This window comes from Eriocheir sinensis, chromosome 37, assembly GCF_024679095.1.
Source record: "Eriocheir sinensis breed Jianghai 21 chromosome 37, ASM2467909v1, whole genome shotgun sequence".
Taxonomy (NCBI): domain Eukaryota; kingdom Metazoa; phylum Arthropoda; class Malacostraca; order Decapoda; family Varunidae; genus Eriocheir; species Eriocheir sinensis.
The window spans coordinates 2,594,810-2,611,659 of record NC_066545.1 but is presented as its reverse complement, the minus strand read 5'-3'; the positions used below and the strand labels follow the sequence as shown (position 1 = coordinate 2,611,659).

The window sequence follows — 16,850 nt, the reverse complement described above, 5'->3', positions numbered from 1 at the left end:
ACTATAAACACAACGAGCTGGGACCGATAATAAGGCCCCATCAAGAATGCCTCCTGGCAAAATAGGTGGAAACGTTAATATATATATATATATATATATATATATATATATATATATATATATATATATATATATATAGATATATATACATATATATATATATATATATATATATATATATATATATATATATATATATATATATATATATATATATATATATATATATATATATATATATATATATATATATATATATATATATATATATATATATATATATATATATATATATATATATATATATATATATATATATATATATATATATATATATATATATATATATATGGGAGTAGTTTGTAAAGATTTGTGCCAGACTGTCCAAAACCTGCCCAGAATCAAATATTACATAGCAACTTATTTAAATATATCAGTAATGATTTTTTTTTTTTTTTTTTAAGATTTATCCCCTAATATCACAAGGGGAAACGGGCCCTTGTCCGAAGACGGCCCGTTAAGAGGGAAAAGATTGCTCCCTCCCTGCACGAGGGAGCACGGGCGTTTTGCCAAAGCAGAATGACGACAGACCGACTCTATCGGCGATCGATATCTAGCCGACCAAGTCTGTCCGTCGGCGAGGACTGGCGTGTCTCTGATCAGCAATGTGCTCTTCTTTTTTTTTCTTTTCTTTTTTTAAGATCTGCTAATCAATATTCTTGTCAGATTTTTCCAACTCCCTTTAAATCCATTCACACATTCTGTAACTAATTTCAGCGTCCACCGAAACTCTAAACTCACCTAATGATAGATAATTAAACCTCCTAATGATCTGCTGGGCTCAATTTGATTATTAGGGTTGCTACTAAGAGTTATGAGGGAAATAGTGATGAGTTTAAGTTTATTTGCTAGAGTTTGTGCATGTATGCGGTGCTTGTTTTCCTTCAAGGCTTGGAGAAATCGTAGCCAGCAGCTCCACGGCCCACACTTCACCTTACAGCTCCAGGCATCACTGAATGGACTCTGTGATAGGAACTGACCACTGCTTTTGACATGTCGACATCTCATCCCACGTTCCATTCCACCTGGCCTCTCCAAGGCCCAAGCTTAGGACACACCTTTGTTGGTCCCTCACCCTGACCTTACCTCCACCCAGGTAGGGCGCCAAACACCACACCAGACACACGTTTGCATATTTTTGTTATACTCGTAGTACTCGTGAAGTGTCGAGTAGGCTATTTTAAGTCCGAGTACAGGTAGGACGTACTATGGAACTTTTGACACCGAGTAGTACAAGCAAGTACACTTACAGGTACATAATACTGTGTACCTATGCACGAGTACAAGTAGGAGTACATGCAGTGGTGGGATTCAATATTTTTAAGAGCAGGTTCTCTCTATGAGGGGTTTACCAAAATAAGTTATAAGTAAAAGGTGTTCGTGGGGGAAAAATTGAGAACCCCTGATTTAAGCTAACAGTAACAACCAGTTCTCGGGATTAAAGAAATTCCAAGAACAGGTTCGTGCGAACCGGCTACTTGGACAGGTACTTGGATCGTACCTGGTGGGTGTATGCCTTTCAGCAGCCTCTTTTTCTTCAGCGCCATTTGAAAATATTAAAGCCTACCCGATGTTAATAAATGGTATGACTTAGAAAACGATAATATTTCAAGATAGACTGACTCGTGCCTTGGGCCCAGTCATTCTTCACTGGTATCTTCGCTAAATCCACATCAAGTGCACCAACATAAAGCAAAGCGGAAATTATGAACCATGACACCACACAAGAGTCAGACAAACAAGAAATGCACTATTAAAACAACAACAACAAAAATACAAGTGCACCATGATCAGCATGTAAACAAACGCACGTACGGTCTTGCGTAATGAACTGTTCTTTTCTTTATCATATCAACCTTGTGACAAAAAACATAACATGGCCAACTAGTACTGGAATTACAAACTTAAACAAACACAGATAACTTCGATTCTGCTCCTTCTTCTTTTTCTTCCATTCAACTTCACTTCCTGCTCCATTCCTCTTCGTCTCAGGTTCCTCCTCAGTCTTTTCCATCCCTCTTTTTCTCTTTCTCATAGAGGCATCTCGTTCAGTTTATGCGCTTGCTCCACTTTCCATCCTGGTGTCTTCTCATTTATCGTTATTTGTGCCGAAAAACACTGAAAAACACCACGAACACGACCGTCCGCCCGCTGAGTCTGGCCGCGTCAAGGCAAACAGGTAGGAGTGATAACCTGTGCTCCTGCCTCCTGTTTTATTAGTCTTTTCTCCTTTATTTTAACATGACTGTGTAGCCAGGCCCTGTGCTCCCACGTCCCCCGCCCCGCTGCTGGCCCGCGTAGGTGTGCTGATGCCAGGTAACGGAGAGTGGTGGTGAACATGACGCAGTGAGTACAGGAGAAAGACAATGACAAGTGAGTGGCAGGGAGAATAGGTCAGTGTCATGGAGAGTAGTGATCAGTGTCAGGGAGAGTAGTATGGAGAGTATTGGTGAATGGCAGGAAGAGTAGTGGTGAATGGCAGGGAGAGTGTTGGTGAGTAGTGGTGAATGGCAGGGAGAGTATTGGTGAGTAGTGGTGAATGGCAGGGAGAGTATTGGTGAGTAGTGGTGAATGGCAGGGAGAGTATTGGTGAGTAGTGGTGAATGGCAGGGAGAGTATTGGTGAGTAGTGGTGAATGGCAGGAAGAGTATTGGTGAGTAGTGGTGAATGGCAGGGAGAGTATTGGTGAGTAGTGGTGAATGGCAGGGAGGAGAGTATTGGTGAGTAGTGGTGAATGGCAGGGAGAGTATTGGTGAGTAGTGGTGAATGGCAGGGAGAGTATTGGTGAGTAGTGGTGAATGGCAGGGAGAGTATTGGTGAGTAGTGGTGAATGGCAGGAAGAGTATTGGTGAGTAGTGGTGAATGGCAGGAAGAGTAGTGGTGAGTAGTGGTGAATGGAGAGTATACATCAGTGGTGAATGGCAGGGAGAGTATTGGTGAGTAGTGGTGAATGGCAGGGAGAGTATTGGCGAGTAGTGGTGAATGGCAGGGAGAGTATTGGTGATCAGTGGTGAATGGCAGGGAGAGTATTGGTGAGTAGTGGTGAATGGCAGGAAGAGTATTGGTGAGTAGTGGTGAATGGCAGGGAGAGTATTGGTGAGTAGTGGTGAATGGCAGGGAGAGTATTGGTGAGTAGTGGTGAATGGCAGGGAGAGTATTGGTGAGTAGTGGTGAATGGCAGGGAGAGTATTGGTGAGTAGTGGTGAATGGCAGGGAGAGTATTGGTGAGTAGTGGTGAATGGCAGGGAGAGTAGTGGTGAGTAGTGGTGAATGGCAGGGAGAGTAGTGGTGAGTAGTGGTGAATGGCAGGGAGCGTATTGGTGAGCAGTGGTGAATGGCAGGGAGAGTATTGGTGAGTAGTGGAGGTTAGTGATGAATGGCAGGGAGAGCAGTGGTGAGTAGTGGAGGGTAGTGGTGAATGGCAGGGAGAGCAGTAGTGAACAAGACGTGGTAGACTGCAGGATAAAGACAAGGACAAGTGAGTGGCAGGTAAATGTGACATGTCAGACAAAGAAGGTGTTATTTTGGCGGCAGTGTACATACAGGAGGGATGCTGAGGGGATGAAGGAGGCAGGAAAGGGACAAAACGGTTGCAGATTTATAACAAACAGGAGTATTACATTTAAAGGACATTGTCACCTAGTTACCCACCTGTTTGACCTTTTCTAAAAATGTTATCCAAAGTTAAAGAAAGGACGTCGGCTTATCGTAGCTAACAGATGGGCAATATCATGCAACATAAAGCTTATTCCAAACTAAAGTTTGAAAAATAAATAAATTCAAAATTTGATGTATGGACTGTATCAAATTCCATCGCTATCACAATCTTGAGGTTAAAAAAAAAAACTTTGTCAACAAGTCTTATGTCGTGGAGCATCTATAGTTGTAATGAGTGACAAACTGTACTCATGCATGTACAGCTACGATACTACTAATATTTATAATATTTATATAAAACAGAGATCATCTATTGCAGCCTTTTTAATATAAACTGTAGTAGCTGAATATAAATTAAAATCTCAAAATCTCTACTTTCTATCCTTTCGAGAGTTTCTCGGCTGGTCATGGCCGGCATAAAGTGTTTAATGTATATATAATGTGTCATTCATACATACCATATCAGAGTCAGTGAGGTGAGCTTATCTGGTCTTGGGAGGTCAGCCTTCACAACACCTGCAAGATGAAAAGAGAAAGTGTTAACCGTGAGGTCTGGCTGCACCTCATCAACTGCCTACTACACTCACACTTCAAATATTATGTTTATTTGTCTCATGCATGCTCCCTACTCCCCCAAATGTGGGCCTTGTATATGAAGTTTTCAGGACAGTTGGCAGTGTTGGTGTTTAAAACAATCTCTTCAACGAATCACCTGAGAGTTTGCCCAGAACTCTCATCAAAGGTCACTTAGCCAAGGAACATTACTGCTGAATCTTGAGTCTGATAACCACACTAAATAATGATAATAATAATATTAACAACAACAGCAATAACATCCACCCAAATCTTGCAGTCCCTCACAACAACATGGCCGAGGGGGAGACGGATGAGCAGGAAACACTCATCCGCGCTGACGACCTACAGGAGCTGAGCGTCGGAGGTGCCGGTGCCAGTGACGGAGGCGGGGGCAATGGGGGAGGTGGGGGAGCAGGGGGAAGCAGCATGTTGGCCCTCCCCTCTCTCCTGCAGCAGCCGCCCCCTGCCTGGCACCTGCCCCTGCACTGCGCTGCCCTGGTGGTGGTGGCCGCCGCCCTTGTCATAATGCTCCCTGTGTACCTAGAGGTGAGGGTGCTGGGGGGGTGGAAGAGGTGGGGAGAGAAAGAGGAATGAGGAGCCTAATGATGTAGAGATTATAAAGGTGACTGTTTAGAAGAGGAACTATGGTGAAAATGATAATGAAAGTTAGAACACCTGGAGACAGTGTGTGGAGTAAAATATGGGAAGGATGAACATGAGGGAGGAGAGACTTTACAGTTGTCAGGAGTGGGAGAGACTCGTAGCCCATGCAACCCCATAAAGAAAAAAATAATACCTGAAACAAAAAGAAGGAAGAGTATAGGAAGGGATGAAGAAGGTTGAACAGAAACTTGTGATGCACAGTGTCGGAGAAATAGAGGAGCAGAATATGATGAGATGGATGTAGGTAATGACAGAAGGCAGGAGGAAGGAAGAGAGAGTGGAGTGGAGCCTAGGTATTATTAACCCTGTAGCAGGCTGGGATTATGTTTCTTAACCCGTGGGCTTCAGCTATGGGAAAGCCGAGAAGTGGCCGAGAAACGGCAAAATTACACTGCATTTTGAGACTAAGAAAAGAGCATGGAACATACATCAGAGTACTCCTCTCATAACCATAAAGCCGTTAAAAATGTTTACTTTTACTCAAACTCCATTCTTTTTGGGTGGTGTTTGTTACAAAATAAACAGTCTTCTGACGCGTGGCATCTCGCCGAGAGTTGCTTGTTGTCTGCTTTAGAGAATTTGACAAGTGATTACTGTATGGATAGCTAATTCAGTCTGCCATGACCTTACAGCACCACCTATGACAAAAAAGCCCATCTCAAGATCACTCACCCACCACTATGACCCAGGGCATGTATGGTGGGTTGCTCTATGCCACCACCGCCTACAATTAGCTCGAATTAGGGGTTTTATGGTGAGCCCTTTTTAGGGTCCACCGTACCACAGCCATGACTCATGAAAGCCCAGAAAAGGGTCTGCCGACATTCTCGGGTTAATGGTCCCTCTAAGCAAGAAAAATGAGAAAAAATCATCCCCCACACAAACTATTTCATAATACATATCAAAGCATTTGTGATCAGATTATGTATCATCTATTTTGGGGGGTTTATATCATGGCACAAATTTGGCCCGTCGCTGCTACATGGTAAAGCCACAAATTTGGCCCGTCGCTGCTACCGGGTTAAAGATACAGGAGGGAGTGGAATTGAGGAGATGTGAGATATGTGATAATGGGGCAGAAAAGGGGTAGAAGTTAGTAAAGGAGAGAAAAACAACAATCCTTCTTCCTCTGTTACATACATTCATCTCACTTTTCAATCACAGGGAGTGGAATGGAGGACGAGATTCAAATGAGAAAAGGACAGAAAAGGGATAGATGGAGATGAGGGAGAGAAAAATAGAGCAGTCCTTCCAAAACCCATCCTCTTTGCTCCACATGACACTCATCCCACCTCTTACACATGACCATACCCACCCATATAACCATACTAAACACTTCTATGTACCCCCAAACCCCTAACTCACCTTCCAGTTCCCATCACTCTCCCTCCCACAGTCTTCCTCTTTGCAGGCATACACACTAATAAACCTACAAAACACACCGAGTACCAACACACCTTCTAACCCCCCATCACTCTCCCTCCCACAGTCTCTCTTCCTCTTTGCAGGCATACCCACTGATAAACCTACAAAACACACCAAGTACCCACACACCCCTAATGCACCTTCTAACCCCCTCAACTCTCCCTCCCACAGTCCATCAACATAGCTGGTGACGCATATTCCGGCCTCCTCTTCTTCTCCCTCTTCACGGCGGCCCCCATCGTCCTTTGTGTCCAAGTACGCTACAGCTACTTCTGCCAACTGGGGCGCCTGGGACCACCCTCGCCTGCCCGTGTGTTCCGCCTTGGGGCCGCACACGGGCTGGCTACGCTCATGGCCGTGTATGCGCTGGACCGGCGGAGGGTGGTGTGTCACGCCCAGGAGCCTCTCATGGGGCTGGTGGTGATGTACATGATCATCATTTACTTCTTCTACCGGGGACCAGGTGAGGGGGCCTAGGCATGTTAGTTTCTTTATTGCTTCCTTTCCTTTCCTTTTATTTATTCGTTTGTTTGTTTCTTTGTTCGTTCCTTCCTTCCTTCCTTTCATCCTTTCTTCCCTTCCCTTTGCTCCAGAGTTTACTTAGTTCTTTTTCCTCACTATGCTTCAACTTAATCTTTCTCTCCCTTCCCCACCAAGGACAGAACACTTGCCCCTTCATCACTTCTATCTCTCCTCTTTACCCGACCTTCACTTCCCAACCCACTCTTTCACTTACCTATTCTCTTTTCTTCATGTACATCAAAAGCCATTATAGTAATCCCCTCATCATTTCCTCTTTTCCTCCTCTTCCCCTTACCCTTGAGTTTAGTTAGTTCTCTCTCCTCACTACTCTTTTACTTGCTCATTCTTTCATTCTTTCTCCTGCTTCGTGACATCACCAAAAGCCATATTATGCACCTCATTACTCCCTCTGTCCATTCTCTTTCTCTTACCCCAGAGTTTAGCTAGTTCACTTTCCTCACTACCCCTTTACTTATCCTCTCATTCTTTCTCCTTGATACCACCAAAATCCATAATAGTGAACCCCTCATCACTCTGCCTCTTTCCCTCCTCTTCCTCACATCCCAGAGTTGAGTTCTGCCAAGATGTTCTCCCTGTGCGGTGTGCTCAGCGGACTCTTCCTTGCTGTGGACTTCCAGCTTAACAACAAGTTCCGTTGCCGAGGGGCTGAGCGGGGCAGTGAAGGGACGATGGAGGGGTATGAATGGGGGATGGAGGCCCATTCACTGTGGACCATCGTGTACGCTGTGGCGCTGTTCCTCTTCACACTGGCCTGGCTGCTGCTGGAGAGGGAGGTGCTGTCCAAGAAGGTAAGGGGGGAAGGAAGGGGAAAGAAGAGAGAGAAGTGCAAGGAAGAAAAGAGATGAAATGAGGTGAGGGAAGGAGAGGGGAAGGAAAGGGATATGCTCTCAAAAGTCAGGGGAATGAGGTGAAGAGACAAAAGAGGAAAGAAGTGGGGAGAAGAAAAGAGATAAAGTAAGGTGAGTAAAGGAAATGGATGTGCTCCCAGAAAGAAATGAAGTGAAAAAAATTGAAAGGTCCAACCACTACATACATAATACCATCAGTCCCATATTTTTTTCCGATTCAGCTTATTAGTTTTTACTGCATACCAGGAAATTAGAAGAAAACTACTATCCAGTAAATCGAGTTTTCATATTGTTAAGAGCAGGGTTGGCGGTTTAAACCAAATGGTTTAAAACCACAGTACCTGGTGAAACTAAAAAAGATTCACAAAAAACACTGGTTTTATTGATGTTTTTTTGGTTTTAACCAGGGGTGTCAAACTCATGGCTCACAGGATAGTCATAAATGGCCCGCGGTATCACGGTAACTTCAATCTTGTCAATGTATTTTCTACCCTTGTTGGCCCCCATGATGGCACTTCAGATTATGAATTGGCCCTTGAAGGGTTTTGAGTTTGACACCCCTGGTTTAAACCGCCAACCCTGCTGTACATAATTAAAATCTTACATATAGTTAACACCACAATACTGATGAAACTAACAAAGATACACACAAAAGAAAAGAAAAATGGTTTTATTAGTTGGTTTAAACCAGTTTTTTTTATTTTTTTATTGGTTTAAACCATGATTTAAACCATTTGGTTTAAACCATTTGTGGCTTAGTGCAGTACAGTATGTTATATGCATTTGCTCAGTAAGTTTCAGAAAACAATAAGTATGAATAAGTATTGTACTACATTTGAATTTACACATAATTTAGCTACCAGTATTTTTCTGTATGCATTGTTGGAAAGGATTTTTTTTAAACAATTTATCTGCTGTTTAGTGAAGTGGCAAACATATATATATATATATATATATATATATATATATATATATATATATATATATATATATATATATATATATATATATATATATATATATATATATATATATATATATATATATATATATATATGTGTGTGTGTGTGTGTGTGTGTGTGTGTGTGTGTGTGTGTGTGTGTGTGTGTGTTTGCCAATACACTAAACAGCAGATAAATTGTTTAAAAAAAATCCAGGAAAGCAGAGAGAGAGAGGGGGGGGGGGCCTCTCTCTCTCTCTCTCTCTCTCTCTCTCTCTCTCTCTCTCTCTCTCTCTCTCTCTCTCTCTCTCTCTCTCACACAACAGTTTTTGTAGCATGCAACTGGAAAATTAGAAGAGGTCTTTCATGTTTTACTACTCTTTAACATTGCAATTAAAAAGCATGTTAGAGAAGCTGCATTTTGCCTCTTTTACAGATTGTATGAAGATCAAATGAATATTTTGCTAAATCCATCTCTAAATCTATCTATAATTCCTTTTCAAACTCATATATGTATATACAGATAGAATTACTGGAATAAACATACTGAAAAGCAAAAAAAAAAAAAATGGGGTTTAAACCAAAAAAAAAACATGGTTTAAACCAAAAAAAACATGGTTTTTGGTTTAAAAAAAAAAACATTGGTTTTTGCCAACCCTGGTTAAGAGTAAGAGCCCATACTATCAAGAGAGCATAACTTGTAACATCACCAACACTTAATTCCTTTTCCCCTCTTATATTTTTTCTTGATACAACTTAATAATTTAATTTCAATAGAAAACTACCATCCTGTAATTCAAGTTTGTTAGAGTTAGATTCTACTCAGTCAAAACTGTATAACTCATAACAATACCAACACTCCACCCCAGGGCATTGATCCAGGCCGACACCTCATCACCACTGTATCAGGCGTGGCTGGTGGTGGTGGTGAAGACACAGAAGCACTGGTGGTAGTGACTGGCAGCGGTGGTGGTGGTGGTGGTGGTGGAGGGCTGGTGTTGGTGCCACCCCCTTCTTTGCCCAATGCCAAGTGGGAGCTGTACATGGTGTGGTTCACACTGGCCTCCCTCGCCACCACCCTCGCCCTCCTCTGGACAGACTTTTTCACCACGCTTGGCAAGGTGAGCAGCGGCACAACCTAACACAACTCACTTGGTTCACCCTTTGTTTTCTTTTCTTAATGTTTGCAGCTGGCACATCTGGGATAAGGGAATTGGATGTCCCTGTCTTGCATAGTAGTCTTAGAGCTTTTGTGTTTAATCCTTTCCTTGCTAAACACTCGCAGTGAGCACTAGCGTAACTTGCCGGTGGTGCTAAATGCTCGCTGCGAGCTCCAGTCGCGCTCAAATTTCCTGTGTATGAGAGTGTTCCAACACTGTTTCTCACTGCACAGCATTGCCAATTCAGTGGGTTTTCCGCGAAATTTGGTGGAAAATCATATCAGCATCGTGCGGAAAAGTGCGGAAAATCTACGGACAAGCAACCGGTGGACGTTGTTGACCAATAAAGCGGCATTTTGGCATAGCTTCACCTGTCACATGACCGATATTTTGACCAAATAGTTGTAAATTTTGCAGTTGGCAATACTGCCCTGCCAGCACCCCATCATCAAGAGATCTACTGAGTAGTTACCTTATGGCTGACCGTCGCGCAACACCCCATGAACGTGCCTGTATGTTTGCAGGAGAGGCTTACATTACTGAATCTTATAAATCTTGGCCTCCTCTTTCCAATGGTATTTTTGTTTTTTAGCTGTGATGAATAGTTTTTGAGACACAGAGGTTGAAAGAGCGAGCACTAGCGTCACTTGCTGGTGATACTAAAAGCTCGCTGCGAGCGCCAGTCACACTCACAGCAAAAAACCTCCCCTGAACGTGCCTGTACATTCGCTGGAGAGGCTTACATAACCGAATCCTATAGAGCTTGGCCTCCTCTTTCCAATGGTGTTTTTGTTTTGTAGCTGTGATGAATAGTTTTTGAGATACAGCGGTTAAAACAGATCCCCCTCCCCCTGCTGGGCTGCCTGAGCGCGCCTGGGGGGATAGTCTTGCTGTGAGCACTTAGCAAGGAAAGGCTTAAGGGGTTAGTTCCAGTAAAAATAAGTTGTAAAACATATGGTCCTACTTCCTTGGGGTGGTTGGCTGATTAATTGATTGATTGGGTTATGTTGTTATGGGTTTATCATTGTGGCTTAATGGAGAGCTACCATTAGGAGAACAAGGCCAACATAAGCAGGCATGTAATGGGCCTTTCAAAACAACAGATGGAGAGAAACTTTTTTTTTTCTATTTCACTTTGCACAAATTGGGGAGGAGGAAAAGGATAGTGATATGTCAACAGCACTGCCTTACACTCCACCCTTCCTTCTACAGGCTGGTTCTCCCTCTGAGTTTGTCCACCTGGCTGCTGGTGCGTGGAGGTGTCACTTCCACTGGGGGGGTGAGTGTGGCCCAACAGCCCTGTATGGGTGGTCCATGGCAGCACTACACGTCATGTTCCTGGGGCTGCTGGGGAAAGTGATGGCGGCCACACAGTCCATGGTGTTCGCCCTGGCCACCACCGCCCTGGCCCTCCCTATACAGGCCATCTGGTGGTCACTCTTCACCATGGGAGGGCCGCTCGGCATGGTGTGGCAGCCCCAGGTGAGTGGTTGTGATTGGCAATGAGGGAATGAAAGGGGTGAGAGGATTGACTTACTGACTGATTGATTGACTGATTGATTGGGGTATTCAGTCATGGAGCCAACTATAATGGTGATATGGTGGCAGAATGAGAGGATTTCTGAAAGGTGGAGGCAGGTGGAATGAAGAGGTGTGGTAGGGCAAAAAGGGTGGGATAGGGTATGAAAGAAGTAGAGAATGTTGGGTGAAAGGGTAAGGTGGTGGTGAAGGGTAGTGGTGGGAAGGTGGTTCTCTGAAAAGGTGCAGGAATAAAGGGACATATAAGGGTAAACAAGAGGTGCATTGCATAGTGTAACAATGAGTTCTTGGGCAGTTATGTAGCAAGGAGTGGGCTCTTGAATATCATCTTGGGAGAATGTGTCCATTCTTAGCCTGATCAGATATTTCTATTTCTGTGTGTACCAAGGTGAGACTAAGGTTGAATCTAGCCAAAAGCATCTTAAGATTTTTGCTTGTATTTCATTCAGTTATATCTGGCAGCTTTCATGACTTTTCAGCAAATCAATTTCTCATTCCTTCACAAGAAAATCTGTTGTCCCAATATAACAGAGCAATGAAACATCTGTGCCATGGGTTGGTGCAGTGATTGTATAGCAAATGTTGGAATTGGATAGATGACAGTGGATAACATTATAAAGAAATTAATGGAGACTGGAGTAGAGGGCAAAGGGTATGAAGACAGTATGCACAGCTTAAAGATAATGCCACTAATGGTTCCCCTTCTCCCTGGCTGGCTCAGGTGACTGGGGAGCTTGTGTTCAGCCTGCTTGGGGCGCCCGTCATGGTGGCATGTCTCTGCTTCTGGTGCCATGTGGACGCCCGCCACGCCCACCGCACCAACAGCCTCCTCCTCACCTAGGCACTGACCGGGCAGGGGCAGGGCTGGAGTGTGTGTGTGTGTGTGTGTGTGTGTGTGTGTGTGTGTGTGTGCTCATTGTATTTGTTTTCTAGTCTCCTGACATACATGCTTAATGCAAGCTTATCCGTCACTTTACATGTTATCATACATACAGTGTTTGTCGCCAACACATGCTGTTGAAGCTCCTCTAATTTATTTATTTATTTTTCCATGTGTTGTGACAGTTAACTGTGTGTGCACTTAAAGGAATTTGCAGAATATTAAACTAAATGCTTACTATAAGGCCATGGTAAATGAGACACTGAGTGCAGTAAAGGGACAAATGCCACATTCCTGAACTTTAGATTTTACTATTATGCTACTACACAACATTTCCTCTAACTCCAGACAACAAAGCTGCCTGGTACTGCAGTGTTTCTTAGGCTGAGAGTACACATAACTTTGTGCCTGTAAGGAAAATCACCTGTATAGTGTGTGATTTTCTGTGGAGGGCTGATGAGCAAGAGATGGGGACAAGCACTCACTCCCTTCTGTATCTGCCTCTCATTCTTTTGATTTCCAGAGAGAAGGGGTCAGGCATCTGCTTCCCTCAGTAGCAGCCTCTCTTATATAGTCTGTTTCATTTCATCTGTCCACCGACAAAGTAGGAATTTTGATGAATGTGTCACCTGCACATTTCTAGTTCATGAATGCGAGAAGTTCAACTGTTGTGATAGACATTCAAGCTTGTTTTTCAGTAATATATTTGAATGTTTGTGTATACAAAAAACAACTCAGTTGTTTGCATCAATAATCTAACATACAAGCACACAAAAAGAAAAGCTGGCATCAAATATTAAAAGACATCTGGCTCTGCAAGTGCAAGTAAGGGTATCTTAATAATTTACTGCTTTTAAATACCTATTATAAATCGAAATAACATGAAATAGTAAATAATAATTGTTGAATGCGATGCTAGGCTATTTAGATTTAGTTATTTACATGCAACACATCAAAATTCCTTATATATAGACACTTGCAGAGTCTGATATCACTTTATGTACCTGAATGAGATGAAATATGGGTATCTGAAAGGCTATGAAGGCTATGAATCGTCTGAGTATGATCAAACTATACTGTTTGATATACAAGTTGTTCTTTCATGTGCTTGTATGGTAGATTATCGATGCAAATTGGCACGTTTGCAGTTCATGTAAGAGGGCTTGAGGTTTTTTCGTAAACACAGACACTCAAATATATCACTGAAAATATAAGGTTGATCTTCACGCAATCACAAACTGACAATACGCAGGTACCACATCTGTGTTCACGAGTGGACAGACAGAATGAAACAGACTATACCTAGTCACTATTCTCTGGTCTCATAGTTGATGGAAGTTCCTTTTCCTACAAATGTCACAGAAATGCTATGTGATAGAACTTCAATCTCTTCAGTTATTTTTCATTTGGTGGGAAGGAGGAAGGGAAGACCACTTTGAGGAAGATGAGAGGGTGATGAGAGTTGTGAGGGCTGGAGGCACGCAGCATGGCCCTGCCATGCTGTCCACATGCATCTTCTTGCACAAAGTGAAAAGGAGAAAGGAAGGAGATTCTCTCTCTCTCTCATTTTTTCTGATATATCTATCTCAATCTTGCTCCTTTTATATTGAGGTTTTATGGTTGCTTACATAAGAAAATGTGCATTTAGCAACAAATACTTGTTTACATGACTGATAACACGTTTGGTCACTTGTTCTCTGATCACCTTGTTCTCTGATCACCTTATTGGTAATAACATATGCTTTTGCTTTTATCCAAACACTATGATAATCTTTTTATTTTTTGGATGTGATCAACAGACATTACTGCTTCCATGTAAGAAAATTTTTAATTCAGTGGCCCACATCAGTTGAATTAAAAACATCACACCCTTGTGAGCAGCAGCTCCCTTGCCTCTTAAACTATCACTAGGTGAGCACCATTCAAATCAATGCACTTTTGTGCAATCCTTAAGCCCTTAAAATTTGTGACATTAGCATAAATTAAAGCAGATTAAACAGTTGTATAACCAGCTTCTTGAATGGAGTAAATATCTTCATTCATTGAAGAGTCAGGGTGGGTTGAAATCTCAGAAAACTTGAATGCACTTGATTCAATTCAAACTGACGCTTGTCCCCATATCGCACTCAGGGCCTCAAATATATACTCAGTTGTATTTATAATTGTGAGTCTCATATACCAGTCACACAAAAGGTGTAATCTTTTGGGGATGGGGTAAAGAAGAAAGGGGAGAGGAAAAGGATGAGTAAAGGGAAGAGGGTGGAAAAGACATTTAATGTAGGCAGAGGAAGATAAGGTAAGGGGCTCATCTCTGTACCATTGGCCCTTGAGCCTGTGGTGGGTGAGAATCCTTTAGCCCAGGCCCAATGTAAAATCTGGGTTACCATAGTTTACCTTCCCCAGGTTTCTCCAGGTACCCATTTATCCCATCCTGAAGGGAAGGCTGAAGAGCTTAGTGGGCTGTGTGCCAGCTGTCCAGACCGGGATTCAGACTCAGGCCTACGGATTTAATAGACAGATGAACAATGACTAAAGTATAGTCTCCCTTCTCGCTACATGGAGGTGAGCAGTTATTAAAAGTTAGCCCACTCCATACTTCCCACACATAAAGGACAGAAGTGAAGCAGATTGAAATAGAAAATCAGTGTAGAAAGGGATTCAAAGGCTGCCTCCAGCCACTACATAATGCCACTACAATCATTGTGCCAAATGATAAATCTTCATAGCTGTTGGCAAAAGATATATGTATGTGTGTATTTGCTTATACTTTTGTTTTTTGTTGATAGTCATCATAGGTATGGAAACCTGTGTCTTCCCCTTTGTGACCTAACGAAAAAAATTGTGATATATAATTTTTTTCATGATTTTAGCATCAAGAATTCATAATAGTGACTTCATCACATGAATATTTTTCTATGCTATCCATGCCAGTGATTTTACAGCATTCCAGGGAAAGTTAGCTTCATTAGGAAGAATAGGAGGAAGAGAAGGCCGAGGAGGAGGAAGAAGGAGGAGGAGGAATCTCTTCTGGTTAACCAAAAAAGTGTGTGTGTGTGTATGCATGCAGGTGGCCATATGTAAACCATAAATATGTATTCTCAGCTGCTTAGCCACATATGTATGTGTGTATCTTCTGAGTGTGAACCCCTCAACATGTATAGGTCTGCTGTGTGCTATATGTGTGTGTGTACTTATGTGTGTGTGTGCTTAAGGTGTATGTATACCTTCAACACTAATACAATCAGGTTTCCTTATTAAGGTGTGTCTACAACCAGTCAGGTGTAGACACAGGTAGGCAGCCTAAGGCACACCACCACCAAATGCTGTGGAGATAATCAGCACTTCTGAGGCAACACAGCTCAGTACAATCAAACATTTGTAAGTAGCAACTGTTTGAGGAGATCTGTTGACAACCATTTTAAGTAGCAGCTGAAATCGTGAAGTGTGAAGGTTAGCTCATCTGTAACCAGAACTATTAGAAAATATAACCATAACTGTTCGTGATGTCACACCACAATTCTTCAATGTACAGTGGAACTAGTGAGTGAATCCTGTAGTCCTGGGTTGCAGGACTTGCCCACTGGGTCACCACCTCCAACAAACTAATAAAAAGATACTGGATTAGAAGCCCCCTTGCTGCATGTGGTGCTGTCAGAAGCTTTGCAGTGGAGTCTTGAGGGTGATACAGAAACTCAAACGGAGTTATATTTCCTCTCCATTAACTCTCCATCCATGCGGCAGTGTTAGCGACTTTATTTCTACAATGCGATGGCAAAGTCTGTCTCCCTCAATTATAATCCCTCTATTGATAATCATACTGGACAATGCTAGTAACACACATCAGATGTTTGCTGTTAGTGTGTTGCTAGTGGCTGCTGCCAGCATGACCCTTGCTGGTGTTCTGTGTGTTGTTACACCTGCCTGTGTCTACACCTACAATACAGTGTTACTGGGCTGTGTAAAGCCTGAAGCAGCTGTAATAGATGTGCAATGTGTTAACACTAACCAGTGATTGATCACATGGGACACCATACACATCATGGGACAAAATAAAATATTGATATGAAAAAATTACATGTGGCTGAAGAGAAGGAAATTAATATGGAATAAAAACTGTCATTGACACATCACTGAACAAAACTTAAGCATTGACAAAAAAAAAAAAAAAAAAAAAAAATTACAGTCAAATGATTGTGAAGCAAAAGTGATACATCAGCACCAGCCTAATATCAAATTACCTTTACTTTTACTGAAAAAGGAAATTTCAGCAATGCAGACTAAAAAAGACACACAGAGCAAGTGCTATGCAACACACTGGGCCATGCCGAGGCCTGTGTCAGTGTGTGTGTGTCTGGCATGAAGGTCAGGGTCATCTCCCCCAACATGGCTCAAAACAGCCAGTCAGCCGGGGTCACACATATCGTTAGCCAAGTGTGTAAAAGTAATGGATATTTATAATAGTAATAAAAAGGATATTTAGTTCATTTGTTTCTGTGCATCCCTGAAATACTCATCATTAAGACATTCTCACACTGCCTCCTTTTATAACTTCCCATCAT

General features: G+C 42.4%; 1 protein-coding gene across 3 annotated transcripts; it reads left to right on the top strand.

The window, feature by feature from the left end:
• Positions 1-2,086: 2,086 nt before the first annotated feature.
• LOC127008065 (uncharacterized) lies at positions 2,087-16,770 on the top strand. Of its 3 annotated transcripts, none has more exons than XM_050879602.1 (7): positions 2,087-2,239; positions 4,571-4,839; positions 6,553-6,844; positions 7,471-7,712; positions 9,582-9,833; positions 11,085-11,354; positions 12,133-16,770. In XM_050879602.1, the coding sequence occupies exons 1-7, from the start codon at positions 2,116-2,118 to the stop codon at positions 12,250-12,252; spliced, it is 1,569 nt and encodes a 522-aa protein (XP_050735559.1). In that variant the 5' UTR covers positions 2,087-2,115; the 3' UTR covers positions 12,253-16,770. The 3 variants fall into 3 exon arrangements, with proteins under 3 accessions (XP_050735559.1, XP_050735560.1, XP_050735561.1); XM_050879603.1 differs by having other exon boundaries at positions 2,230-2,376; XM_050879604.1 differs by lacking the exon at positions 2,087-2,239 and adding an exon at positions 2,246-2,433.
• Positions 16,771-16,850: the final 80 nt, after the last annotated feature.